The 27,845-nt window shown below is 38.8% G+C and overlaps 2 protein-coding genes across 14 annotated transcripts; both read right to left on the reverse strand.

Annotated features, from left to right (window-relative positions):
* Positions 1 to 27,482, reverse strand: LOC114289300 (RNA polymerase sigma factor sigA). 13 transcript variants are annotated; one of them, XR_014343913.1, is made up of 7 exons: positions 15,147 to 15,448; positions 14,911 to 15,024; positions 1,971 to 2,099; positions 1,561 to 1,638; positions 1,381 to 1,451; positions 873 to 985; positions 1 to 358 (listed from the first exon to the last, which is right to left on the reverse strand). XR_014343913.1 is itself a non-coding variant. In XM_082893917.1 (7 exons), the coding sequence occupies exons 2-7, from the start codon at positions 15,234 to 15,236 to the stop codon at positions 1,280 to 1,282; spliced, it is 513 nt and encodes a 170-aa protein (XP_082750043.1). In that variant the 5' UTR covers positions 15,237 to 15,249; positions 27,361 to 27,482; the 3' UTR covers positions 929 to 1,279. The 13 variants fall into 13 exon arrangements, 5 of the variants coding, with proteins under 5 accessions (XP_082750042.1, XP_082750046.1, XP_082750043.1 ...); XR_014343912.1 differs by having other exon boundaries at positions 873 to 1,310; XR_014343914.1 differs by having other exon boundaries at positions 1,561 to 1,808; positions 15,147 to 15,447.
* Positions 23,051 to 25,108, reverse strand: LOC145801956 (uncharacterized). The gene is made up of 2 exons (XM_082893915.1): positions 23,998 to 25,108; positions 23,051 to 23,910 (listed from the first exon to the last, which is right to left on the reverse strand). Exons 1-2 carry the CDS (start codon positions 24,427 to 24,429, stop codon positions 23,185 to 23,187), a joined length of 1,158 nt encoding a protein of 385 aa, XP_082750041.1. The 5' UTR covers positions 24,430 to 25,108; the 3' UTR covers positions 23,051 to 23,184.
* Positions 27,483 to 27,845: the final 363 nt, after the last annotated feature.

A 27,845-nucleotide genomic window follows, 5' to 3' on the forward strand; every position in this document is an offset into this window, starting at 1 on the left:
TAGATAGATTCACAACTGCGAATCTTTGGCAATAATAGAATACATTAGAGAGTGATTGCTGTGACATATGTTAGAAGCTCTCGATCACAAGGTGTGTTTGACACTTCCAACATAAAATTAAAGGATACAATCTGTTACATAACCATCTATGTATACACTTGCTTAATTCCTGATAAGAAAAATAAAATGGAGAATCAACTTCTCTTCCTTGATATTTACATGCAATTTCTATGTAGTCCACTACCAAAGTCAATGATTCATCAGCATGGCCTCCAGTCTCCTCTTCCTTGCAGCATGTTTTAGTTTCTCTAGTGCAACAAGTCCGATTTACCTAACTCTTTCCCTGGACAATCCTATCCTGGAGGGTTGGACATAATGACATTCAAAACTACTAAGTTAATTTGGACCCAAAAAAAAAAAAAAAATATGAAAGGAAAAGAAGGATTTCAATAAACAGGCAGGGAAAAGGACCTAGAAATCACAATGTCACCAATGTAAAGGTTCAAAAGAGTACATGATCGAGTTCATAGATGCATTGCACCATGTTAATATTATTGATCATTTCCTTTGGTTGCCTAGTTAGTTGTATCTATAAATGGAAATTTGAATCATGCCAATATCACCACACAAATTTTTGCATCAATCAGAGGGCTAAAGTTCATCTGAATGATTTGATTATAGACCACATGCAATGATTTAAAAGTAAAAAGTGCTCCCCTATAATATAGCTTTAGCATCAGCATTCTTTCTTTAATTTCAACTCCAGAGCATGCATGACAGAATCAACTCCAGAGCATTTTTAAAAGTATGTCTATATATCAGCATATTTGGCCACCTGAGAGATGTCATGGATAGTGTTTAGCAGTACCCACCGTCTACTAATATCCTCCCAAGTAAGGCATTCACTGTCCAGGCCATAGTAAAGACGTATAATAACTCTCTCCCGTTCTCTTAGTGTTGTACTAATAAGCTTATTTACCTCATCCTGCAAAATAAATTGTTCGTGCTAGTTTGGAAAACAACATTATAAGATGTGCTGTATTTACAAAAACTAGCTACAAAGAAAAGCTAAAAAAAGCCATTTGGCATATTTTAGAATCTCAATACATGTAGAAAATAATTTTCTACATTTTAAAAGAAATAAGCATATATGCATGCATTTGCATGTAGATCACTTAGATTCCCCTTCTTCTCACTCTCTGTGAAATTTGATCATATCAATGTGTTGATTTTGAACAGGATAATACGGAGATATTCATGGATGGGTGCCTTTTATCAGTCATTCGTTCATTGGCAGACAACCTACTTTCCTGCTCAGCACGGAATAGTATTTCCACTGAACATTTTGCATTTTAAAGTTTTAAAAATTCTTTTTGTTACCTTACTAGCTTGAGTGCCCACTCATCTACTCCATGCCATGGATTGTTCTCGAGGTGATTATCTGCAAAGTACTGGAAAGATAGAAAGAGGAGTCAAACTTTTATCTCTTAGGTGGTATGTAGTGTCAATAAAAAGTTAGTATTCAAAAATTGAGTTGTTTCATAGTACATATGCACTTACACTATGAAGTGTTTCTCCTGGAAGGCCATTTAAAGAGGGGAATGCTTCCCTATCAAGAGAGAAGACCTTACTAATTGCCTACAAAGAGAGATATTTTACATTAAGCAAGGAGAAATCACACAAGGGATGAACCCTGGTATAACTGCAAAAACTACAAGATATTGAGACAGTATAAAGCTCAAAGTACTTGGCATCTCTGTTGCATTCCTGACTTTTGTTTGGGACATGTTCAGGCATGCCGCAATTCTCTGAAATGGGAGTGTGGAAAACAAGTGAATTAAACGAGAGGAGTTCACAAAATTAAAGCATGACATAGCTAAATCAGGATTTTTGATTAGCGTGTTTTCATATATTTATATAGGTATGATGATGTGACACGCAAGAGTCAAGTAACAATCAATTAGGCTTACATCAATCGGTGGAGCAATTCCTTCCTCTTCATGTTTCGTCTTTGCATTACGGATTAAACTTAATCTTTCATGCAAATAAGTAGGCAATCTTAAGGTTCTTGCATTTTCAACTAATGCCCTCGAAACACCCTGCATGAAAGAGAAGTAACAGATCCTTCTAAGTTTACACACTGACAGAAGATCTATTAATGTGACTACAGGAATGTACTGTATACCCAATAAAAGAACAAAATTGACAAGATTCTGGGTTAAAAACACCCAATAAACCTTTTCTTTTATTGAAAACTAGGCGGCTTAAAAGTAAAATCATAGGAAGAGATTCATTAAGTAGAAGTTTTTTGAAAGCTTGAAGTTTTGTGCATGATGTCAGCATATATATGATATCAAAAGAGCTACTTGATCGCTGTTACGTTAAACAGATTCCAGATATTCTGTTTTAGAATGGCAAAAGAAATGGTTTGGTAAATCAAGACACATACAGATTGTATACATGTGTTTTCAGAAATTTGCAAGTGTTTCCAGCCTTTATACTTTTTATGACCCTGGGCTTTCTTAATTTAACCCTTGGAAATGGGGATCACGTCAGAGCTTCAAGGACTTAAAATACAACGCTGTGAAAAAAAGAAGAGACTTTCCTCAACCTCAAAAATGGAGTGCAAAAGACCGATATATTAGGATAAGGATTTCTCAAGTTTATAGCTATCATAAGGTCTCTAAATCTACTTTTGATAAAATTTGACTTATATTTTTTTCATAAAATTTCAATTTTATTTTTGTATTAACATTTAGATATTTTATTTGGTGCAGTGATGTAATACAAGTAAACATTCACCTCCAAAATGCACCTTTTATGTGTATTTTAAATTTGCGGAGTGTCATGATTTTTATTATGACACAAAGTGAAGATGATGGTGCTATAGATCCTTTTAGAAAAATTACTGAATTTAAAATACTTGGTAAGTTATGAAAATATATATAAAACTTCTTTTACATATTTTTATCAATATGTATATATATAAACATTAATATTTTTCTTGTAATAGATCATGCAACAAATGGCGAGGAGTAGCTAGCACTACTAAATTTGATAAGGAATATCAATTATAATGCTCAACTACAAAATTTCGAAGGCTTGGAAATAGGGAAATCAACATCTCACGTCCCAATTTTGAAGGTTTGATGTTAATTTCCCTATTTCCAAGCCTTTGAAATTTTGTAGTTGAGCTTTACCATTGATATCCCTTATGAAATTCAGTAGTGATAGCCACTCGCCATTTGAAGCATGATCTATTACAAAAAAAATATTATTGTTTATATATATACATACTGATACAAATATGAAAAAGAAGTTTTATATATATTTTCATAACTTACCAAGTATTTTAAATTCAGTAATTTTTATAAAAGGATCTATAACACCATCATCTTCACTTTGTGTCATAATATAAATCACGACACTCTACAAATTTAAAATACACATAAAAGATGCATTTTGGAGGCGAATGTTTACTTGTATTACATCCTTGCACCAAATAACATATCTAAATATTAGTACAAAAATAAAATAGAAACTTAATGGAAAAAGATATATGCCAAATTTTAACACAAGTAGATTTAGAGACCTTATACCGGTCTTTTGCACTCCCATTTTGAGGTTAAGGAAAACCCCTTTTTTTTCACAGCATTATTTTAAGAAATCACAAAATGTCATTTTATTCACTCGATTTCTCAATAATATTTCCCAAAGCTGTCCAACCTTTTCTACAACCACAACAAATTGAAAATCATTTTGCACTATAAACACCATTACTATTGGAGAAGCAATATTAGGGTGTGGCCAAATATTGGGGTTCACAAGCATCTCATACAAATTATCAGCATCATCTAGTCTTTCAAAAGCCCTTACACTAACACACTCATATCTACCTTGACTTTGAATGAAATTATTTAACGTTGGATAAGGAAGAACAACAATGTATCCAACGTCAAATGATTTCATTCAAAGTCAAGGTGGACATGAGTGTGTCAGTGTAAGGGCTTTTGAAAAACTAGATAATGCTGATAATTTCTATGAGATGCATATGAATCCCAATATTTGGCCGCAACCTAACATTGCTTCTCCAATAGCACCAATGTTCAGAATGCAAAATGATTTCCAATTTTTTTGTAGCCGTAGAAAAGTAGGACAACCTCTGAAAAATATTTTTCAAAAAACAAGTGAATAAAACGACATTCTGTGATGTCTTAAAATACAATGCTGTGAAAAAAAGAAGAGGTTTTCCTCAACCTCAAAAATGGAGTGCGAAAGACCGATATATTAGGATAAGGATTTCTCAAGCTTATAGCTATCATAACGTCTCTAAAACTACTTGTGTTAAAATTTGACTAATATTTTTTTCATAAAGTTACTATTTTATTTTTGTATTAATATTTAGATATGTTATTTGGTACAATGATGTAATACAAGTAAACAATCATATCCAAAATGCACCTTTCATGTATATTTTAAATTTGCAGAGTGTCATAATTTATATTATGACACAAAGTGATGATGGTGGTGTTATAGATCCTTTAATAAAAATTACTGTATTTAAAATACTTGGTAAGTTATGAAAATGTATATAAAATTTCTTTAACATATTTTTATCAATATGTACATATATATACATATAAACATTAATATTTTTCTTGTAATAGATCATGCTACAAATGGCAAGGAGTGGCTAGCACTTCTAAATTTGATAAGGGATATCAATGATAATGCTCAACTACAAAATTTCAAAGGCTTGGAAATGGGGAAATTAACATCTCACGTCCCAATTTTGAAGGTTTGATGTTAATTTCCTCATTTTCAAGCCTTCGAAATTTTGTGGTTGAGCATTTTCATTGATATCCCTTATCAAATTCAGTAGTGCTAGCCAATCCTCGCCACTAGGAGCATATGATCTATTACAAAAAAAATATTAATGTTTATATATACATATATATTGGTAAAAATATGTAAAAAAAAAAAATTATATATATTTTTGTAACTTACCAAATATTAAAAGGATCTATAGTACCATCATCTTCACTTTGTGTCATAATATAAATCATGACACTCTGTAAATTTAAAATACACATAAAAAGTGCATTTTGGAGGTGAATGTTTACTTGCATTACATCCCTGCACCAAATAACATATCTAAATATTAATACAAAAATAAAATAGAAACTTTATGAAAAAAAATATAATCGAAATTTTAACACAAGTAGATTTAGAGACCTTATGATAGCTCTCTATAAGTTTGAGAAATTTTTATCCTGCTATACCAGTCTTTTGCACTCCATTTTCGAGGTTGAGAAAAACCACTTCTTTTTTTCACAGCATTATTTTAAGAAATCACAGAATGTCATTCTATTCACTTGTTTTCTCAACAATATTTCCCGACGCTGTCCAACCTTTTCTACAGCCACAAAAAATTGGAAATAAGGTGGACATGAGTGTATTAGTGTAAGGGCTTTTGAAAGACTAGATGATGCTGATAATTTCTATGAGATGCTTATGAACCCCTATATTTGGCCGCACCCCTACATTGCTTCTCCAATAGTGCCAGTGTTCAGAGTGCAAAATGATTTCCAATTTTTTGTGGCTGTAGAAAAATGTGGACAACCTCTGGAAATATTATTGAGAAAACAAGTGAATAAAACGACATTCTGTGATGTCTTAAAATACAACGCTGTGAAAAAAAGAAGAGGCTTTCCTCAACCTCAAAAATGGAGTGCAAAAGACGGGTATATTAGGATAAGGATTTCTCAAGCTTATAGCTATCATAAGGTCTCTAAATCTACTTCTGATAAAATTTGACTTGTATTTTTTTCATAAAGTTTCAATTTTATTTTTGTATTAATATTTACATATGTTATTTGGTGCAATGATGTAATACAAGTAAACATTCACCTCCAAAATGCACCTTTTGTGTGTATTTTAAATTTGTAGTGTCATGATTTATATTATGACAAAGTGAAGATGATGGTACTATAGATAATTTTATAAAAATTACTGAATTTAAAATACTTGGTAAGTTATGAAAATATATATAAAACTTCTTTTACATATTTTTATCAATATGTATATATATAAACATTAATATCTTTCTTGTAATAGATCATGCTACAAATGGAGAGGAGTGGCTAGCACTACTGAATTTGATATGGGATATCAATGATAATGCTCAACTACAAAATTTCGAAGGCTTAGAAATGGAGAAATTAACATCTCACGTCCCAATTTTGAAAGTTTGATGTTAATTTCCCCATTTCCAAGCCTTCGAAATTTTGTAGTTTAGCATTTCATTGATATCCTTTATCAAATTCAGTAATGCTAGCCACTCCTCGCCATTTGGAGCATTATCTATTACAAGAAAAATATTAATGTTTATATATATACATATTGATAAAAATATGTAAAAGAAATTTTATATATATTTTCATAACTTACCAAATATTTTAAATTTAGTAATTTTTATAAAAGGATCTATAGCACAATCATCTTCACTTTGTGTCATAATATAAATCATGACACTACAAATTTAAAATACACATAAAAGGTGCATTTTGGCGGTGAATGTTTACTTATATTACATCTTTGCACCAAATAACATATCTAAATATTAATACAAAACAAAATAGAAACTTTATGAAACAAATATAAACCAAATTTTAACACAAGTAAATTTAAAGACCTTATGATAGCTCTATAAGCCTGAGAAATCTTTATCCTGCTATACCGGTCTTTTGCACTCCATTTTTGAGTTGAGGAAAAACTCTTCTTTTTTCACAGCATTATTTTAAGAAATCACAAAATGTCATTTTATTCACTTGTTTTCTCAAGAATATTTCCAGAGGCTGTCCAACCTTTTTTACAGCCACAAAAAATTGAAAATCATTTTGCACTATAAACACTGGTACTATTGGAGAAACAATATTAGGGTGCAGCCAAATATTGGGGTTCATAAGCATCTCATACAAATTATCAACATCATCTAGTCTTTTAAAAGCCCTTACACTAACACACTCATGTCCACCTTGAATTTGAATGAAATCATTTAACGTTAGATAAGGAAGAACAACAATGTATCCAGCGTTATGATTTCATTCAAAGTCAAGGTGGACATGAGTGTGTTAGTGTAAGAGCTTTTGAAAGACTAGATGATGCTGATAAGTTTCTATGAGATGCTTATGAATCCCAATATTTGGCCGCCCCCTAACATTGCTTCTCCAATAGTACCAGTGTTCAGAGTGCAAAATGATTTTCAATTTTTTGTGGCTGTAGAAAAGGTTGGACAACCTTTGGAAATATTCTTGAGCAAACGAGTGAATAAAATGACATTCTGTGATGTCTCTGTGAAAAAAAAAAAGAAAAAAAAAAAGAGGTTTTCCTCAACCTCAAAAATGGAGTGCAAAAGACCGGTATATTAGGATAAGGATTTCTCAAGCTTATAACTATCATAAGGTCTCTAAATCTACTTGTGTTAAAATTTGACTTATATTTTTTTCATAAAATTTTTATTTTATTTTTGTATTAATATTTAGATATGTTATTTGATGTAGTGATGTGATACAAGTAAACATTCACCTCCAAAATGCATCTTTTATGTGTATTTTAAATTTGCAGAGTGTCATAATTTATATTATGACACAAAGTGAAGATGATGGTGCTCTAGATCTTTTTATAAAAATTACTGAATTAAAAATATTTAGTAAGTTACAAAAATATACATAATTTTGTATATTACTATTCTGGGTAATGTTATATTTAATGTTACATATAATATAAACATAAAGTCCTTTGGATAACATTGCAAAAAAACATACTAATGGTTAATGAACCTAAAGTTGGGAGTAACGATTTTTCGGTGCCTTGTTGACCAATTAATGTTATAGTCTATGGGTGTTGATTGGGCGTCGTATTACTATGGCCTACACCTGATTTGTTGCTCTATGATAGAATCATTTATTTCATCAGTTGCGGTAGTGACCTTAGGCAAATAGATAGGTGCTATGCAATAAGTACATGTTTTGAGAACACCTATAGAATGATCACTGTCAGTTTAAAATTAAAAGGTAATTTTATTACAATGCACTTATTTTCTTTTGACCTGAGAGGCTTGTATAAATTAATTAACTATTCATTTAACTTTGATATTGTTAATTGATGACACCGAATCAAAGGCTATACACCGACATGTTGGGTAATGTGAGTGGTAATTGGTTTTATATAGGTGCTTAACATGGAATCCACCATTCTCAAAGTGTGACAGTATATTCAAGTAATTCTTCCTATTAACGTTGGACCAAAAGAAAACCAGCTGATAATTTTCTCATAAAAATATTTTTATACATGTGTAATTACAAAAGTACTATTTTTGAAAAATACTTTTGGGGTCCAATTAGAAGAAGGGAAAATTTGGAATTTGCCTACATAAGCTAGGGTTTTTTGATAGTGATAAATTTGTCCATACCTAGTAGCTCATGTGGAATATAGTTTGGTCGAAGGAAGTTTGTGACCAATCGTGAAAAAAGGTCTCACTTGTAAATCTCTACTTTTAGGAGTTTAATTGTAACGTGTTGATGGACACTATTACAATTAGTGGAAGTTTTATATTATCTATTTAAAAAATAATTAAATAAAAAATTGGATAAATTGTATCCTGCAAATTCAAAATAAAATATACATATTTTAATTTATCCCCACAACTGAAAGATAGAGATCCCTATGGATCCTACCTACATGCAAACTCTATCATGTATTGTGTATATATCAGATGTATTTGATACAAAAATTAGCCATCAAAACTTTTAAAATCTATAGAAAAATACACACCAAAGTAAAAGCATGAAGGTGCAAGGTGATTCACTTTAAAGTCGAGACACTTGGATCGCTTGGTGAGATACTAACAACAACACGCTTGGATTGACTCAAGATAATTTCAGACCTATGAAGAGAAAATAATCAATAAATTTTAAAGGGAAAATAATCAATAAATCTTATTTTATTCCCTTTGATAAGACTCAATAGTAATCTTAGGAATAAAATACGATTCATTGATTATTTTCCCTTTAATTTGACAGGACTCAATAGTAATGTTAGGAATAAAATAAGATTTTTTGAAATAAGTTTATCCAGGATCGACTCGAGATAATTTCAAACCTATGAAGCACAGGTACAAGTATGAGTACTGGTATTGGTACGATACGGGTACATTGACATGGTAAAATTTATAATAATAATAATAAACCAAACCAAACCAAGCCAAGCCTTAAGTCCCATCAAATGGGGTCGGCTACATGAATCCTTCTTCTCCACGCAGTCCTATCAAAGGCCATTTCATTAGTCAAATTAAGTAGATTCATATCTCTATTTAAAACGCTAGTCAACGTTAATCTAAGCCTATCCCGTCCCCTAACACTTCCATCTACCGTTACAGCATCGCATCTCTTCACTACTGTCTCTATTGGTCTCCGTTGAATATGACCAAACCATCTCAAACGATTCTCTCTCAACTTATCTTCTATCGGTGCTACTCCTACCCATTCCCGAATACACTCATTCCTAATCCTGTCGTGTCTAGTCTTACCACACATCCACCTTAGCATCCTCATCTCAGCCACACTCATCTTATCTACATGTTGTTTCTTGGTTGCCCAACACTGCGTCCCATACAACATAGCTGGTCTAATAGTCGTTCTATAAAACTTACCTTTTAGTCTAGTGAGTATTCGTTTATCACACAATATCCCAGACGCACTTCTCCACTTACACCATCCCACCTTAATCCTATGGGCCACATCTGCATCAATCTCTCCCGCTGTTGTGATAATCAACCCTAAATAACGAAAATGTTCACTCTTAGGCAATTCTTCGTTCTCAATCTTCACTTCTCCTCTGCTTTCATTGTTACTGTTACTAAATTTACACTCCATATATTCTGTCTTAGTTCTGCTTATCCGGAATCCTTTAGATTCAAGAGCTTTTCTCCAAATCTCTAACTTAGTGTTAACTCCTTCTCTAGTCTCATCCACTAGCACAATATCGTCTGCAAAAAGCATGCACCATGGCATGTCATCCTGAATATTTATCGTCAACTCGTCCATAACTAACATAAAAAGATAAGGACTTAAGGTAGATTCTTGGTGTAACCCTACAGTGATAGGAAATTCATTTGTCTCTCCAGCTAGCGATCTAATAGTGGTCACCACCCCTTCATACATGTCCCTAATCACGTCAATGTAACCTTTTGTCACCCCTTTCTTCTCTAACACCCACCATATTATATCCCGGGGCACTCTGTCATATGCTTTCTCAAGGTCGATAAACACCATATGAATGTCTCTTTTCTTTTCTTTATATTTTTCTATTACCCTCCTCAAAAGATAGATCGCTTCCATTGTTGACCTACCAGGCATAAACCCAAATTGATTCTCTGATACCTCTGTTATATCTCGCAATCGGCGTTCCATCACCCTCTCCCACACTTTCATTATATGACACATTAGCTTGATTCCTCTATAGTTGTTACAATTCTGGACATCACCTTTATTCTTATAGATTGATAATAAAATACTCTTCCTCCACTCATCTGGCAGGTTCCTAGTCAACAAAATTTTACTAAACAATCTAGTCAACCAACCAACACCCTTTTTACCCAAACACTTCCAAGCTTCAATAGGGATATCATCAGGTCCTAAAGCCTTATTTGATTTCATCTTCTTAAGTGCAATTTCCACTTTTAAGTTTCTAATCCTGCGATAGAACCTATAGTCTTGGTTTATCCTATTACTGGCTATTTCTTCCCTTATTTCTTCCCTTAATAATAATAATAATAATAATAATAAAAAGGTATTGGTATAACTTAATACATTTGTAAAGAAAATATTTGTTTCTAATTTGGAATAATACAAAAATTGATTAAATGGTTTAATTTGTTAAATCCAACATACAATTGACATTTAATGCCAAAAGTACAAGTACAAGATAAATCAAACTTAAATATCATTATATTAAATAACTTACAAACCATAATTTAATTTTAAAACCATGCTAAGCAAAAAACTAAAATTGAAAAAGAAGTCCAGTAAAAAGAATTTTATCTTTGTAGTAGAAGAAAATATTGTTTCGACTAAAGTATGGCACGACTTGGGTATATACTAAATATGTCTAGGTACACCAAAAATTAAGAAGGATAAATTTGAATACATGTTTTGTGTACCTAGTACGTATGCTGAAATACCATACGTCGGTAAGTACCCGGTACGGGTACAATATGTTCGTCGAATTATTCATACTTCATAGTCTCAAGATAATTCTACATGAGAATTTTTATATTTTTTATTATTTTCCTTACAAATGATATGCTATTTAAAATTTAATTTTTTAATTATTGAGATAAAAAAATATTTATTAAATATTTAAATTTAATTTTTTTATATTTGAGGGTTAACATGATTTTTAAGGTATAGTTTGGGGGGGGGGGGGGGGAAATAAAATTCAAAATGAATTTTGGTGCCACGTTAGAACAATTCAAAATGAATTGTAGACAAAATGTGACAGCAGAGGCCAAATTGATCAAAATTTCGAAAATTCGGTGTAAAATTGATATTAATCGACGTCTGGGGGTAAAATTGAAAAATGTGTGAAAGTTTGGGGGCAAAATGATATTTCCTCAATAGGTTACCCTACCAATGTCCTTGTATGATTGTATGTTATGTTTAATTGTATATGTTATGTGTTTTATGTTATATTCTACGTTAGTCTATATTAGCCTAAATATCATTAACCCTTGTATTGTGTCTTTAGGAAGGATAGTGAAATGTAAAAATGAAAAAGAAGTTGAATCTTTGGCAGAACGATTGGACAAAATAGAAGAAGTGCTTTGGGGGGGGGGTAATGGAAGCTATGCAGCAATGCTATGATAAATTGCAAGATCAAAAGAGGAACATGTTAAGCACATACAAGAAGTCTTAAGTTAGAAATTGAATATATATGTCTTCATTTGTATTTGTCTTATTCGATTTTTGATAAATTCAGGATCCATTTACTTGGCCATTTGAAACGTGACCCGAAATTGCTAGAATTGGTACTATATGACTAAGATTTAAACCAATGAAACTAAGCCTATTTAATGTTAGAATGAGAACAATTTAATTTATTAAGACCACATTGTCAACATTTTGACCTCTCAAAAAGGAAGACATGGTATTTTTCGTATATGAACGATTATCAGACGCAAAATGATAATTGAGGCTTTTGCTTTTGTTTATGTTTTGTCAAGTATATTAAGTCTGATTATCTCATGTACTTTTGTGGACATGTTTGTGTAAGATAAGAGTTATACACCACTTTGGTAGAATTTACACTCGTATCACACCCTTTTTGAAATGTGGAAATCTCAATTGACTAAATACAAAACAGAAGTTTAGCCTCAAAGACTAATTTAATAATAGTTTTATTGTCATTTGATAATTGAAAAGAGTTATGTACATATAAGAATTTGAATATCGATTTGCTCAATTAGAAACGATAATGTGGATTATTTAAGAATGACATCAACAACTAAAAGGAGGGAAGGTTGATGATGAAAGTATGAATTAGTTTCAACAATCATTTGGTATAAGAAAGATTGTCAAAATAGTAAATTTTGATTTAACAAAAGTATACTAGCTCGTAAAATTGTAATTAGGACAAAGGAATCAGACATTGTGAAAGATTTGAAATTGAAAGCAAAGATCCAACCAAAGATTAAGAAAGAAAAATTAAAGAAGGAAGTTTGAGATGTAAGGCGAAGATCATGGTCAAGACCCAAAAAGAATAGTAGGGAATAATTATATTAGAGTGCGCAACGGAAACAAAAAGAACAGTACCATAAATCAATTTCGAGGATGAAATTTTAAAATGAAGGAAGACGCAGAAGATCACCAAGGTTGACTGGTTCAAGTCGCGTTAGTGGAGCTTCTATAAATCAACAACAAAGTCAAGTAATCCTAGATGAATGGTTTTAAAGTTTTAGAATAACAAAAAAGGGCCCCATACTCTTATTTCTTCACCCTTATTCAATTCTATCTCTTTCTCCTTGCAAATCAAATATTATTTATTTTCTAATTTTGAATTGCTAGTGGATTACTTCAATTTGATGTCAAAATCTTTCCTAGCAACTTTTGAGCCCGTCCAAGAATTTAGAATAACAAAAAAGAGCCCCATACTCACATATACGACATAATTGTTACCTTCATCTACCTCATGATCATATATCGTCTTTGGTAACACCAAAATTTAAAAAAACTTCACTGAGACTCGCCTCGATACTCGCCTCGCCCTGAGGCTAAGGTAAAAACGCATCAAGGCTTTGATTTTAGGCTATACTCCCTAAAAGCTTGCGCAATACAGTCTAAGGCATGCGCTGTAGGTGCACCTTGTGCATAAGCATATGAGTCGTATATGCATATGAAGAGGTTGCCTTAGGCTCTTATTAAACTTAGTCTAGAAGATGGTTTAAATATAAAAAACAAAAAATAAGAAAGAATCCTTCCTGCAACTATGTTCTATAGAAAAAATTAAGTAAATGACCAATTAAGAAAAAACACAAAGTTAATGTTCAAGTGAGAGGCCCAATTACTGAAGTTAAGAATATCAATTTCACTTTCAAAGAAGGCAAGCTTCATTCTTTGCATTGAAATATTCAACGCGTTAAGGAAAAAAGTATTTACAGCCTCATATTTAATTTTTACTATTTTAAAATATTTAATTTATTTACTAAATATTATTATTTAAAATTTGAAACTCCTACACCTCGATGCCTTAAAACTTACGCCTCACCTCATGAGTGGTAAAACACCTCAAGTTATGCATTCATCTCTAAAAACTTTAGGTAACACTACTCTACAAGATCAAGGACATAAGGGAGATCACTTTAAATTTAATGATGTGAAGATTATCATGATAATATGACAATCTTTATCAAACCTTCAGTTGCAAAATTCAAACAGACAACTTCTCCAACAAGAGGCAATTAATGCAACTTGGTATGACAAGCATTCAACCTAGAATAGATTAAACTTCATGTGAACTAAAAGAAGACAACATAGCCTTTAAACTTGATGCTTAGCACCTAAGATTGCTGAAAGCATTTTATTTATGAAAGTTCCTAGTGTCAAATGTATCTATATTTTGTATTGTTGTACCTTTCCATTTTTTCAGTAAAGTGTTGAGGCTTCAAGTAAATGGGGATCCTAATTTGTCAACATAATTAATAGGAAAAGTTCTAAAAAGTTCCTGGTTACTTTCTCAGCCGCAGAAAAGCTATGAATAGGCCTCACCAAAACAAAATAAGATCAATCCCTGATAAATAAATTCAAGTTGAAAGAATCAAAAGGGATTTTTCACTTGGCCTATTATTCAAGACATATACTAAAATTCTAAAACTTAAGCATTAACAAATTGGAGGGTATAAGCTGTTCTACTGAAAAAAACAACATGTACATAAACAACTTTGTATATTTTCCAAACCTCCCATACCTCAAGATGCTGAGCAGCTTCACCAGTCAAAGCAACAGTGGCTGTAGCCAGTCCAATCAATCCTCACTTAAAATAAATAGAAATCAAGATTCAAAATAAATACCAAAGCCATGGAAATTCAAATATACACACCCTTGAAAGGCATGTACCATATACACCCTTAGATATGCCATTTTTGTGTTAAAAGTTATTCATTGTGACATTATTTTAGTTATAACTCATAAGTTTTTTGGTTATGACATATTTTTTAAGATAGGACTCAGAAAGTATCTTGCATATGCTACACATCCTTTCAGGGGTGGCTACCATAGTGTTTCCCCAAAACCATAGAACACCACTATATATATATATATAGTAAAACCCTAGTTTTCAAACCTGGCTACTTACTTTCCGGTGATTCACCTGTGCCGAGTACGTGAACTCATTGGCCAACAAATTTATCACGGCCGTAGTCTTATCATGCTCTCCCGCCGCCGCTAGCTGCTTCACGATTCCTTCAATCTGCACAATCATCAAACATTCATTCACCCAAAATCAAACCACCAAAACCCTTAGAACGATGATCAACTCAAAAATTGAGACACAAAAGAGATAGAAAATTCTAGTGAGTGCAAAACGAGTACTTCTAGAGCAGCATTCTTCCGCTTCTCGTAGAGTTTGTCGGAGAGGTTTCGGAGAACGGCGGGAGGAATCACAGAGAGCGCGTCGGCCATAAAATAAAAAACCCTAGAATCGTTTCAATCGATTGAAAATAGAAATCAAAGTTGTCGTCGTTTTCTGATCTTCTCTTGCTGTAATCGGAACATCTCTAACGAACACATATAGATTGTATCGCTAGAGACGAGTTCGAGATTTGGCTTGAGAATCAACAACAGATCTGAAATAGAATTGGCAAGTGAATGGAATTGAGAGGGTAATTTTTGGGAAAAATTGGGCCGAGCTGAGAGTTGGGCATTGAGGCCCAAAACACGAAGGATTACGTAAAAAGGCCGTACTGAATACTCTGGCCTAGAGGGCAAGGTTACTCCGGCCTTGGGGAGACAAAGTTACTTCGGCCCAAGGAGGTGAGTTTATTCCGGCTCAAGAAGAGATAGTTGCTTCGGCCCAAGGAAGAGTAAGGCTATTCCGGTCCAGAGACAACTCGGAGTAGGGTCGGTCTTAGAGTTAGTCCGGTCGCAGTATGTTCTGGGAAGACCGGTTTCAGAGTTAGTCCGGTCGTGACACAATCTGGTTAAGTCGGTCAAAACTTGTTACTTGGAAGTTTGATCTAAGCACACCAAGGTTGAACAGGGGCAGCCGAAGTAATGAGTTAAAGGAGAAGACCGAGCTAAGGATAGTTCGGCCTTCTTTATGGCTCAGCATAGCCCGTGTTATTTCGGCCGTGTGGTAGTTCGGCTATGAAGAAAACCATCCCACTTGGTTTAAGCAGTGGGGGAGGGTGTAAAAGGATAAGCATTATCCTTAGGAGAATGAATCCTAGGAGGACTCTGCATGGAGGAGTACAAGTCCTACTAGGATTGTGCCACGGGAAATTTATAAAAGCTCACAAGCATCACCTTGGAGGAGGTAATTGAACATAATCTTTCTGAGAACTTAGAGCTTTGTCTATTTGTCAAGTTTTCTGACTTAGGCATCGGAGAGGTTTCCGGCACACACCCGCCGGCTAGCTCACGTTTGTGTTTTCAGGTGACAAAGCGACGTCGTACGGAGGAGCGTGGACTTGGTCAACAGGATTATACGAGGAGAATTATTTCTTCCCCGTACAATTGGCGCCGTCTGTGGGAAGAACAGACAAGAACAAAAACCTCTTGACTAAGCTTCTCCTTTTCTCATTCAATGGCACACATTGAAGACTTGCCGCAGTCCGCCGTCGACGGACTAACTCCAGAAGGGGGCGCAAGGCGTGAAGGATTACCTGCCGTCCCTCCCATGGCGGACTTGGAGCCCCAACAACATAATTCCAGGAGGAGTGGCAGGGGAAGGCGGAATGGCAGCCCTCGTCACTCTCAAAGTCCCGACAGGCAAAGGAGGAGGATTGATCCTCAAGCCCTGGAAGATCGCGTAAAGGAACAAGATGAACTAATTCGAAGGATGGCGGCGGACATGGAGACTTTAAAACGCCAGATGAAGACTAAAGATGTGGCGACAGGAGAGGGGCGCAAGCACAAGACGCCCCCTCGCCACTCAGAAAGTCGTAGTAGGAATACTACACCCTCCCAAGGAGAGAGCAGAAGCCTCAGGACAGGCGACACTCACTCCTTATCTTCAAGAACTCGTCACTCCAGGTCTGAGAGGACGAGATCCGAAAGATCATACACTGAAGGAAGCACGTATTGGCCTTCACATTCACACCAAACCAGATCCAGACAAACCGAGCTACCCAGGTCATCCGACTTACGAACCGTGCTAGAAGAAAAAGCACGATGCAAGGAGGATGCCAGGGCAAGGGATCCACACCGAGTTTCGGCCTTACAACGGTTGGCTCCTCGGACGCACGGAAGCGTCGAGGTTGGAATGCCAATACCGCGACCGGCCTACGAACCAACGGACAAGGCATTGGCAAGACTACAGACTTCGCCGTTTGTCCCAGCAATCGAAAACGCTCCCCTACCATCAGGCTTCCTTCAGCCGAAGTTCAATACATATGAAGGGAAGACGGATCCGTATTCTCACCTGAGCCACTTTCGCCAAGTCATGGCTGTGTACAGGCGAAACGAGGCCCTAATGTGCATACTCTTCCCATCAAGTCTGGGCGACTTAGGCTTGACTTGGTTCGAAAAGCTCCCAGAGGGCAGCATAGCCTCCTGGGCCCAATTGGCAGAAGCGTTCGTAACAAGGTTTCGGACAAATACTAAAACACCGGTGGAGATAGACCAGTTACTCTCCATCGACATGGGTGAGAAAGAAACCCTCAGATCTTACAACAGTCGCTACTGGGAGACATTCAACCAGATTGGAGACTGCCCCACCAATCTGGCCATTGCGCAATATAAAAGAGGCCTACCAGTAGGAAATCGACTAAGAGATTCGATCACCATGACACCACCCCTCACCATGGAGGCCCTGATGGAAAGAGTGCATCAGCACATCAGGGTAGAAGAGGATGGCGCGCGTGCTAAAACAAGATCAAGCACGACCGCAGCACCAGAAAAGAAAACCCCTGCCAAGGTCAACACGGTTGACCGAAGTAACAAAAATGGGCGTGGCAGACGAGATAACGGAGAAGACCCAGACAAAAGATGGTTGAGAATCCGCACTGCCATAACAACGGTGTTCAAAAAACCAATATATCGGATTCTGAGCGAAATCAAAGACAAGCCTTTTGTCAAGTGGCCAGCCAAGCTAGGGGAAGGTCAGAAGAATTACGACGACAGATCACGGTGCACCTTCCACAAAGAAAAGGGGCACCGAACTGAGAATTGCACGCCACTAAGACAGCACTTGGAAGAATTGGTGGCAGCAGGCCACTTGGATGAATACATTGAAGGAGGAGTACAGCCGGCCCCCCAAGATCATAATGACCATCCTAATGGAATGCCAAACGATGCACCACCTCAAGGCATTATCAATGTAATTCATGGAGTTTTTGAACCTGAGCGCGTATGCGAGCTTAGAGGTTCGATCAAGAAGGCTGAGCACTTTAGGGAAATATTGAGTGCCCAACCTGCCATCAAGAAGGGGAGGACAGAGGCAACAAACGTCATGACCTTTTCAGATAAGGACTTAGAACGAATTTACTGCCCCCATAATGATGCCCTGGTTGTCACTCTCCGAGTCAAGGATTTTGACGTCAAGCGGATTCTGATTGACCAGGGTAGTTCATGTGAGATCATGTATTACGACACATTCAAACAACTAAAGCTGCAAGACAAAGACTTGGCACCTGCAGTTTCTCCCCTGATTGGATTCAACTCCATGCCTGAGTGGCCTGTCGGCAAAATAATCCTTCCAGTCAGAGCAGGAAGTGTATCAAAACAGGTGGAGTTCTGGGTATTGAAGGTCCCCTCCACCTACAACATCATCCTGGGCAGAACATGGCTGCATGCCATGCGTTCAGTAGCGTCATCATACCATCAGGTAATGCGGTTCCCCAATGACGCCGGTATAATTGAAGAAGTCTATGGCGATCAGATCATGTCAAAACAGTGCTTCGCCACAGCAAATGGAAGCCGAGCTGCCAAAGGATACGTTCATTCGGTGGAAGAACCAGAGAGTAATGAACTATTCGCGGACGTCGGCAAAGAGGCTGATCAGAAAGCGGTGGAAGACTTGGTGGAGGTAAAAATAGATGAGAAGAACCCGGATAAGTTCTTCTTGCTTGGCTCATCATTGTCCAGCGCTGAGAGATTAGAGGTCATGGAATTCTTGACCTCTAATATCGAAGTGTTTGCCTGGACACCGTACGACATGCCAGGCATTGATCCAAACTTCATCAGTCACCAACTCAATGTCCACCCATCCGCCAGACCAGTCATTCAACGCACACGCAGATCGGCGCTCCACCACGCCGAAATAGTGGCAGAAGAGGTAGGCAACCTGTTGGAGGCAGGAGCGATAAGGGAAGTGCACTACCCAAAATGGATCTCCAACACCGTCGTATTGCCAAAAAAGAATGGTAAATGGCGTGTCTGCGTCGACTACAAAACAGTCAACAAAGCGTGCCCAAAAGATAGCTTCCCTCTACCAAGGATAGATCAACTGGTGGACTTAACAGCAGGACATAACCGACTTAGCTTTTTGGATGCATACAGAGGCTACCACCAGATCGCCATGCACGAACCAGACCAAGAGGTCACTTCCTTCACAACACCAAGGGGGTTATATTGCTACAAGGTCATGCCCTTTGGCCTAAAGAACGCAGGGGCAACATTCCAAAGGATGGTCACCAAGATGTTTGAACCATTGTTAGGCAGAACAATGGAGGCGTACATCGACGACATGGTGGTCAAAAGCAAGGATGAGAATGACCATCTGAAAGACTTAGGCGAGATGTTCCAGATCCTGAAGAAACACAAGCTACGCCTCAATGCGTCCAAATGCGCATTCGGAGTTGGATCTGGCAAATTCTTGGGCTTCCTGGTGACCAACCGAGGTATAGAAGCCGACCCCTCTCAGATCAAAGCGATCCAGGAGTTGGAGAGACCAAACTCAGTCAAAGAAGTGCAGCATCTTACTGGTATGGCGGCTGCACTCAACCGGTTCATAAGCAGATCGTCGGACAGACTACGACCGTTCTTCCAAGCATTAAAGGCCAAGTTTGAGTGGGATGAAGAATGCAACCGAGCTCTGGAAAGCTTGAAGGAATACATGTCTTCCCCACCACTACTTGTTACTCCAGTACCTGGTGAAGAACTCTTTTTGTACCTAGCAGTCTCTCAACACGCAGTCAGCGCAGTGTTGGTTCGTGCAGAAGGAATACAACACTTGCCCATCTTTTATGTCAGCAAGACATTGTTGGGAGCCGAAACAAGGTACTTACCATTGGAGAAACTAGCATTAGCATTAATGATGGCATCCAGAAAATTGGCGCACTACTTTCATGCCCACACCATAGTCGTCCTCACGGCCTTTCCACTAAAAGCTCTGTTTGAAAGGGCGAATTTTAGTGGGCGAATTTTGAAGTGGGCGGTGGAGTTTGGACAATTCGACATCAAATTCCAACCCAAGACAGCAATAAAAGCCCAATCTTTGGCGGACTTCGTCGCGGAATTTACTCCTGGAAGTCATCATATCTGCCCAGTCGACCTAACTGACACAACCGAACTAGGGACGGAAGTTGACGCCGGAATAGCGCAACCCCTAGTGGAAGGTAGTCCAACCGAACTAGGGACCGAAGTTGACGCCGGAATAACGCAACCCCTAGTGAAAGGTAGTCCATCAAGCACAAAGGCAGACTACATTAAGGACGACAAGGAGGAGCCAAACAAAGGCTCACCAGCAGTTCAAACCGAGGACGAAGGGCAGACAGCCAATATGGACTTTGAAGAAATCACCATCCTTGACCCCACGGCATCGTCTGACCCTTCCACCTGCTGGAAACTATTCGTTGGAGAGATGTGGAAGCTCTTTGTGGATGGAGCATCCAACCGACATGGTGCAGGGCTTGGCATAGTCCTCATCTCTCCAGACGGCCTGGTTATAGAGCAAGCAATCAACCTTGGCTTCCCAGCATCCAACAACGAAGCAGAGTATGAGGCGCTTCTCGCAGGACTCAAGTCGGCACACTTCATGAAAGCAACCGAACTAATGGTATACAGTGACTCACTGCTAGTGGTAAACCAAATTTCTGGCGAATACGAAGCAAAGGATGACAGAATGGCCAAGTACCAAGAGCTAGTCAGAACGGAGATCAAGAAGTTTGATGTGGTAAGGATAGAACAAATTGGCAGGGAGGAAAACAGCCGAGCGGACGAGCTAGCAGGCCTTGCCTCAATGGCAGATACATCAATCCCTCATCCATTACTCATCGACTTCTTACCAAGACCAAGCATAGAAGACCCCGAAGCAGAAGAAGTATGTTGCGCAGAATTAGGCCCTTCTTGGATGGATCCCATCATCCTGTTCTTGAAAGACGGCATCCTACCTGAAGAGAAAAAAGAAGCCAACAGAATAAGGGCGAAGTCACAACGATTTTGGCTATCTCCATCTTTGGCATTATATAAGAAGTCGTTCTCTGGGCCTTACCTCAAGTGCGTTCATCCCAGCAAAGTAGAAGCATTCCTGTTCGAAATACATGAAGGGGTATGTGGAAGTCATCAAGGGGGAAGGTCGCTCGCCTACAGGGCTATTTCACAAGGATATTGGTGGCCATATATGCAAGCAGACTCAGAGAAATACGTGAAGAAGTGTGAAAAATGCCAGAAATTCGCACACCAAATACATCAACCAGCAAGAGAACTCCTACCTTTAACTAGCCCATGGCCTTTCGCAATGTGGGGCTTAGACATAGTAGGACCACTTCCAACAGCACCCGGAGGCAGAAAATTCTTTCTCGCAGCAACAGACTACTTCACAAAGTGGGTAGAAGCAGAAGCATTGGCGTCAATCAAAGAAAAAGATGTGAAGAAGTTTGTTTGGCAAAATATTATCACTCGGTTTGGCATACCAAAAGCACTGATCTCAGACAATGGAACTCAGTTCGACGGCAGAATCTTCAGAAGCTTTTGTGAAGAATACAAGATAGAGTTCTACAATTCCACACCGGCGTATCCTCAAGCAAATGGGCAGGCTGAAGCATCAAATAAAGTCGTCTTGGATGGACTAAAGAAAAGGCTAGAGAAAGCAAAAGGCAAGTGGGCGGATGAACTTCCTCATGTTTTATGGGCTTACCGCACCACACCTCGGCGATCAACTGGAGAAACACCATTTTCCTTAGCCTATGGCATGGAAGCAGTGATCCCACTAGAAGTTGGCCTTCCCACAATTCGAAGCGAAAATTTTGATCCAGACTTAAATGGAGAAGCCATAGCCTTAGAACTCAACCTTGCAGAAGAAAGAAGAGAAAGAGCATTGGTCCACATCGCCGCGTACCAACGAGAGTTAATCAAAAAATACAGCAAAAAGGTTCATCCAAGACAATTCAAAATTGGCGATTGGGTATTGCGCAAAGTAATGGGAAACACCTTGGTCCCAGGAGACGGCAAGTTAGGCCCAAATTGGGAAGGTCCTTATAAAGTGGTTGGGTTAGCCGGCAAAGGGGCATACCACCTAGAAGACAAGAATGGCAAGGCAATCCCTAGGCCATGGAATCCGGCCAATCTCAAGATATTTTACTTTTAGCTTTTCTCTTTCGAACATTATGTAATTTTCTCTTCCTTCAATAAAATGAGATTCTTTTTGGCACAAATTACTCTTTGTAAAAATTAGCATTCAAGACTTAAGTATATTGCAAACATGTTATTCTAAGTTAGCTGGAAAAACTAACTTAGAGGTTGGCTGGATTAAACCAACACCCTTCCTAAGCCCAGGATAAGGATCCAGGCTGCAGGACATTTGGTCGGAATAACCAAATACTAGAAGTTAGCTGGAAAAACTAACTTCAATAGTTGGCTGGAATAAACCAACACTTGTTACTCTTCAGCCAAAGTAAGTGTAAGGCTGAAGAGTGGTTGGCTGGAATAAACCAACTCTTGTTACTCTTCAGCTGAAGTAAGTGTAAAGCTGAAGAGTGGTTGGCTGGAATAAACCAACACTTTGTACTCTTCAGCCGAAGTAAGTGTGAGGCTGAAGAGTGGTTGGCTGGAATAAACCAACTCTTGTTACTCTTCAGCCGAAGTAAGTGTGAGGCTGAAGAGTGGTTGGCTGGAATAAACCAACTCTTGTTACTCTTCAGCCGAAGTAAGTGTGAGGCTGAAGAGTGGTTGGCTGGAATAAACCAACTCTTGTTACTCTTCAGCCGAAGTAAGTGTGAGGCTGAAGAGTGGTTGGCTGGATTAAACCAACACTTAGTACTCCTCAGCCGAAGTAATTATATCGGCTAAAGAGTGGTTGGCTGGTAAGTATGGTTTAACCAACCAAAAACCGAAATAACACTTGGAGTAATAGAAGACATTACAAATGCAAGCACACACACAATAACCGGAATAAGAGAAGTAAAATTTTCATTCAAAGAGAAGTCATTACAAGGGGGCTTAGTTCGGTTACAAAGAAAAGAGTACAAATTTAAGAGAAAAGTTCATCTATCTCGGCATCAAAGGCAGCATCAGTGTCAGCTGGAAGACCGGTTTCTGGCGGCAGGACTCCTTCAGTCACAACAGTGGTATCGACCGGAGCCACAGTTTCATTTGGCTGTTCAATAGTCAGATCTTCCACTCTGGACTCGGGCCGATCTATCTGATCCACATTCACAACCGAAGTATCCCCAGGGGCAGAGTCTTCATCAGAATCTTCATCATCTGAGCCCTCAAGGAACTGCTGTTGCATGGCCGTGGCATATTCCATCAAGGAGTTAGGTATGAAATAGGCTGGAGGGTTGAAAACCTCGGTCTGAGGATCATGACCGAGCTTCTCAACGGCTCCCCTCCAGCCGCACTTAAAGAAAAGATCCTTGGCAGCATTACATTGTTGGGCGTAAGCGTCCTCTGCTCTCTTGAAGCCCTGCTGGTCAGCCTGTTTTACCTTCTCTTTTATTTCGGCATCCTTCTTTCTTTCAAGTTTCAGCAACTCGCGCAAGTACTTGTCCTTCAGCACAATGGCAGTCTTTTGCTTTTCGGCCTCGGCCGAACTAACCATTCCGGTCAAACGACCGACCTCACCTCGGAGTTCGGCCATTTCCTTTCTGGCCGACTCTAGTTCGGCCGATTTCGCCTCTGCCTCGGCCGCCGCTTGCCTTGTCACTTTCCTCAGCTCCAGTACTCTCCTGTGGGTGATTTGGTTCTTTTGAATGGCCTGACAAAGCAAACAACTTCCCTTTAACCGAAGAAAGAGTTAAAAAGAAAAAGAAACATAAACAGAAAAGCAACCGAAGTCACTAACCAGAATCATGGATTTAGTAGCAGACCGGATGGACTTTAGCTCGGTGGTTAACTGTTTTTGGTGATGTTCCATGTCTTTGGGCAGACACACGCTCTTGGCCAGGTTGATGGCCAACAGGTGGTCTTTCTCAGCAACGACCGAGTCTGTGTCTAGAATGACTCGGTCGTTGAAGGTTAGTTTCGGTGCCCAGCAGCCGATAGTTCGGTCGGAAGACTCCGGTTGGGGGCTCGGTGGTAAGCTCGGCTGAATAGGAGTTTCTTCATCAATCAGAACTCGTTCGGGTTCAGAAGTTCGGGCACGTTTGGTTCGGCGGGAAGAGGATGGCTGTTGGGAAGGAAGGGCGACAACAGCAGGTTGCGGTTGGCTGGGAGGCGCCACTTCGGGCCTAGCTGTTTCGGTAAGAAGGGCCCTGACCCTGCTCCTTTTCGCCATCTCTTCTTCTGCGGTTAGAGGGACAAGTCTTATCTCGGGCAAAGTTGGGTCCGGTTCCGGTGCCTCTTCAAGAAGGAAGTCAGTCACCTTTGCTTTCCGTCGACCGCTGTAACGGTAGGTCGGTTCGAAATTTAGAAGCTTGGCCTAATCCCTTTCTTTAACCCGAAAAGCGGCTCGCAAGACTCCGAGGTTAGGATAGCTATACAGGGAATGGAGATGGGCAAAATCTGCAAAAAAGAGAGAAGTGTTAGTTCGGCTAACAGACTAAACAACCGAGATAACTTACAAAGCAGAAGACCGAAGTAAAATTACCAGGCTCTCCCATTTTCCAATTTATAGGTCGGCCAGGAATTTGAGCTTGAAAATCCTCAAAATTCCCAGAGACCCAAAAGAAATCATCATCATTTAGATCTTTATCCGGAGTATGTTTAATTATCTTCTCTCGACGGCGACGAATTCTAAGGTAGTAGACCCACCCAGCATTCTTTGAGCCAATAGAGTATTGATGAAAGATCTCGGCCAAACCAAGATTCAGTCCGGTTTGGTGGTTTAATGCGGCTATCCCCATTATAATACGGTATGTATTGGTGGATAGTTGGGTGGGACATAACCTAGTCTGTCTGAGAAATTCGCAGATTAGCGGTTGGACAGGAAACCGTAGTCCGGTCTCTATGATGGATTGAAGGGTAAAAGGCACGAAGCCTTCATTGTTTCAGGGGGTAGCGTCTTTTTCGGCCAACGCCAGATGGACATCGTCAGGAATCTGGTAATCTTGCCTAAATTCGGCCATGCCACCAGGGGTTTCAACTAAATATCTATACTTACCCATTTGTCGTATAATTTATGAATAAATTATTTCGGTACAAAAACTAGGCTCAGTAGCTCGGTTGAGCACACGCAGGAGTGCCTGGGCAACCTAAGTCTGCAAAGTAGAAAACAAAGGGGTTAAGCACAGATCGTTGGACCGCGCTACAAATTATAAGCAAGATATACAAATCCTACTTCGGCTTAGTAGGCTGGTTCTACCTCGGCTCATCAGAAGGTTTCCTAGCTCGGTTTCGAGCAGTTTAGACCGGTTTAACGTCTAAGGGGCAGCTTTCTGAGTTCAGTCTAAAAAACTAAGAAAGCTGGTTTAGTCCCAAGGCCTAAATCGGTTGCGATATGAGGAAAGTTACTCCGGCTGAGCCCCTAGGGGCGGCTTCCTGAGTTCGGTTTCAGAACTAAGAAAGCCGGCCTGGCCCCAAGGTCTTAGCTCGGTTGGAGACCGAAGTACCTAGTTCGGTATATGCAAGCTTGTTCGGTAATCTTATCTTGGCTAGAGTGGTTCAGAAGAAACTACTGACATTCCTACAAGTTCTAGTTCGGTTATTGACTACAGAAGTCTACGTATTAGGGGCAAACAGAATCCTAGTTCGGCCGCAATGTGATTTTGGATCTAAGGCTTGTTTTTCTACATAACAGTTCATACACATGCAAGTTCTGTTCATTTTTTCATGAAAGTACAGAAGCAAAAACAAGGAATACACGAGCATGCTTCACCCAGATAGAAAAAACAGAAATGAAGAAAGCAAAAACAACAACAACAAGTTTTTCCAGAACTTACCAGTTTGGAGAAGAAGAAGTTGAAGATGGAGCAGTGGCAGCGACGGAAGCACGAACACAGTAAGCTCAAAGCTCAAGAACTCGAGCAGCCAAAAGAGCAGAGAGAGAGTATGAAGGGTGGTAAAAGTGAAGATACCCTAGCCTCAGGGTTCACTTTTGTTAGAAAGCCCAAAATTTGGGCGGGAACCGTCTCGAGATCTCAAAGCACGAAGACGGCGTGACAGCCGTCCTTAGCCAATCAGAGCCTGCCACGTGTCACTGGAAGGGGAAGCGTTACAGACACTATGATTGAAGAGACGTTTTGACCGGACATAGTGATACCCGAGGTAATCTTAGTTCGGCTGGAAAGGCTAAAAGGGTTTTTTAGCTCGGCTGAAAAAGCGTAACAAACTCTAACTCGGCCAAAAGGCTGGTAATCCCAATCATGTTGCACAGATGGAATTAAGGGGCAATTGAGAGGGTAATTTTTGGGAAAAATTGGGCCGAGCTGAGAGTTGGGCATTGAGGCCCAAAACACGAAGGATTACGTAAAAAGGCCGTACTGAATACTCTGGCCTAGAGGGCAAGGTTACTCCGGCCTTGGGGAGACAAAGTTACTTCGGCCCAAGGAGGTGAGTTTATTCCGGCTCAAGAAGAGATAGTTGCTTCGGCCCAAGGAAGAGTAAGGCTATTCCGGTCCAGAGACAACTCGGAGTAGGGTCGGTCTTAGAGTTAGTCCGGTCGCAGTATGTTCTGGGAAGACCGGTTTCAGAGTTAGTCCGGTCGTGACACAATCTGGTTAAGTCGGTCAAAACTTGTTACTTGGAAGTTTGATCTAAGCACACCAAGGTTGAACAGGGGCAGCCGAAGTAATGAGTTAAAGGAGAAGACCGAGCTAAGGATAGTTCGGCCTTCTTTATGGCTCAGCATAGCCCGTGTTATTTCGGCCGTGTGGTAGTTCGGCTATGAAGAAAACCATCCCACTTGGTTTAAGCAGTGGGGGAGGGTGTAAAAGGATAAGCATTATCCTTAGGAGAATGAATCCTAGGAGGACTCTGCATGGAGGAGTACAAGTCCTACTAGGATTGTGCCACGGGAAATTTATAAAAGCTCACAAGCATCACCTTGGAGGAGGTAATTGAACATAATCTTTCTGAGAACTTAGAGCTTTGTCTATTTGTCAAGTTTTCTGACTTAGGCATCGGAGAGGTTTCCGGCACACACCCGCCGGCTAGCTCACGTTTGTGTTTTCAGGTGACAAAGCGACGTCGTACGGAGGAGCGTGGACTTGGTCAACAGGATTATACGAGGAGAATTATTTCTTCCCCGTACAGGAATGAACTTACAAACCTAATTTTCTTTCCGAGAAAATTTCGTTGTTCGCACTCGCCGTGGCCGTGTTCTTAGCGGTTAAACGTCTCGGCTAGCGTGCGCTTTTAATGTTTGGAGACACAGAAATTGCTGAGAGTTGTGGGGGTCTATTTATACAGCAGGTCACAAGGCACATCACTTAATTAAGAGCGCTGTTATTAATACATATTAAATTTTTTTGGCTCACCTATATATTTGGATCTTAACTCTAAATCTTAAATTTTAATAATATTTTTTTTTGACAATTTACTTATTATTAAATCTATTTATAATTATAATATTTTCACAATCAAACACACACCTACTTAATTTTTCATATCTCTCCTTTCCTGACCGTCGGTCTATTGTATTCATCTTCTTCACACCGATTAAATCCATTTTGCTGCTGAAGTGCTTGGGACATTACTTTACCCTCTTTTTTTTTTTTTTTTTTTTCCTTGCAAGTGCTTCAACACTTTAGAATC

This window comes from Camellia sinensis, chromosome 11 (assembly GCF_055761805.1).
Source record: "Camellia sinensis isolate YWXY chromosome 11, ASM5576180v1, whole genome shotgun sequence".
Lineage (NCBI taxonomy): Eukaryota > Viridiplantae > Streptophyta > Magnoliopsida > Ericales > Theaceae > Camellia > Camellia sinensis.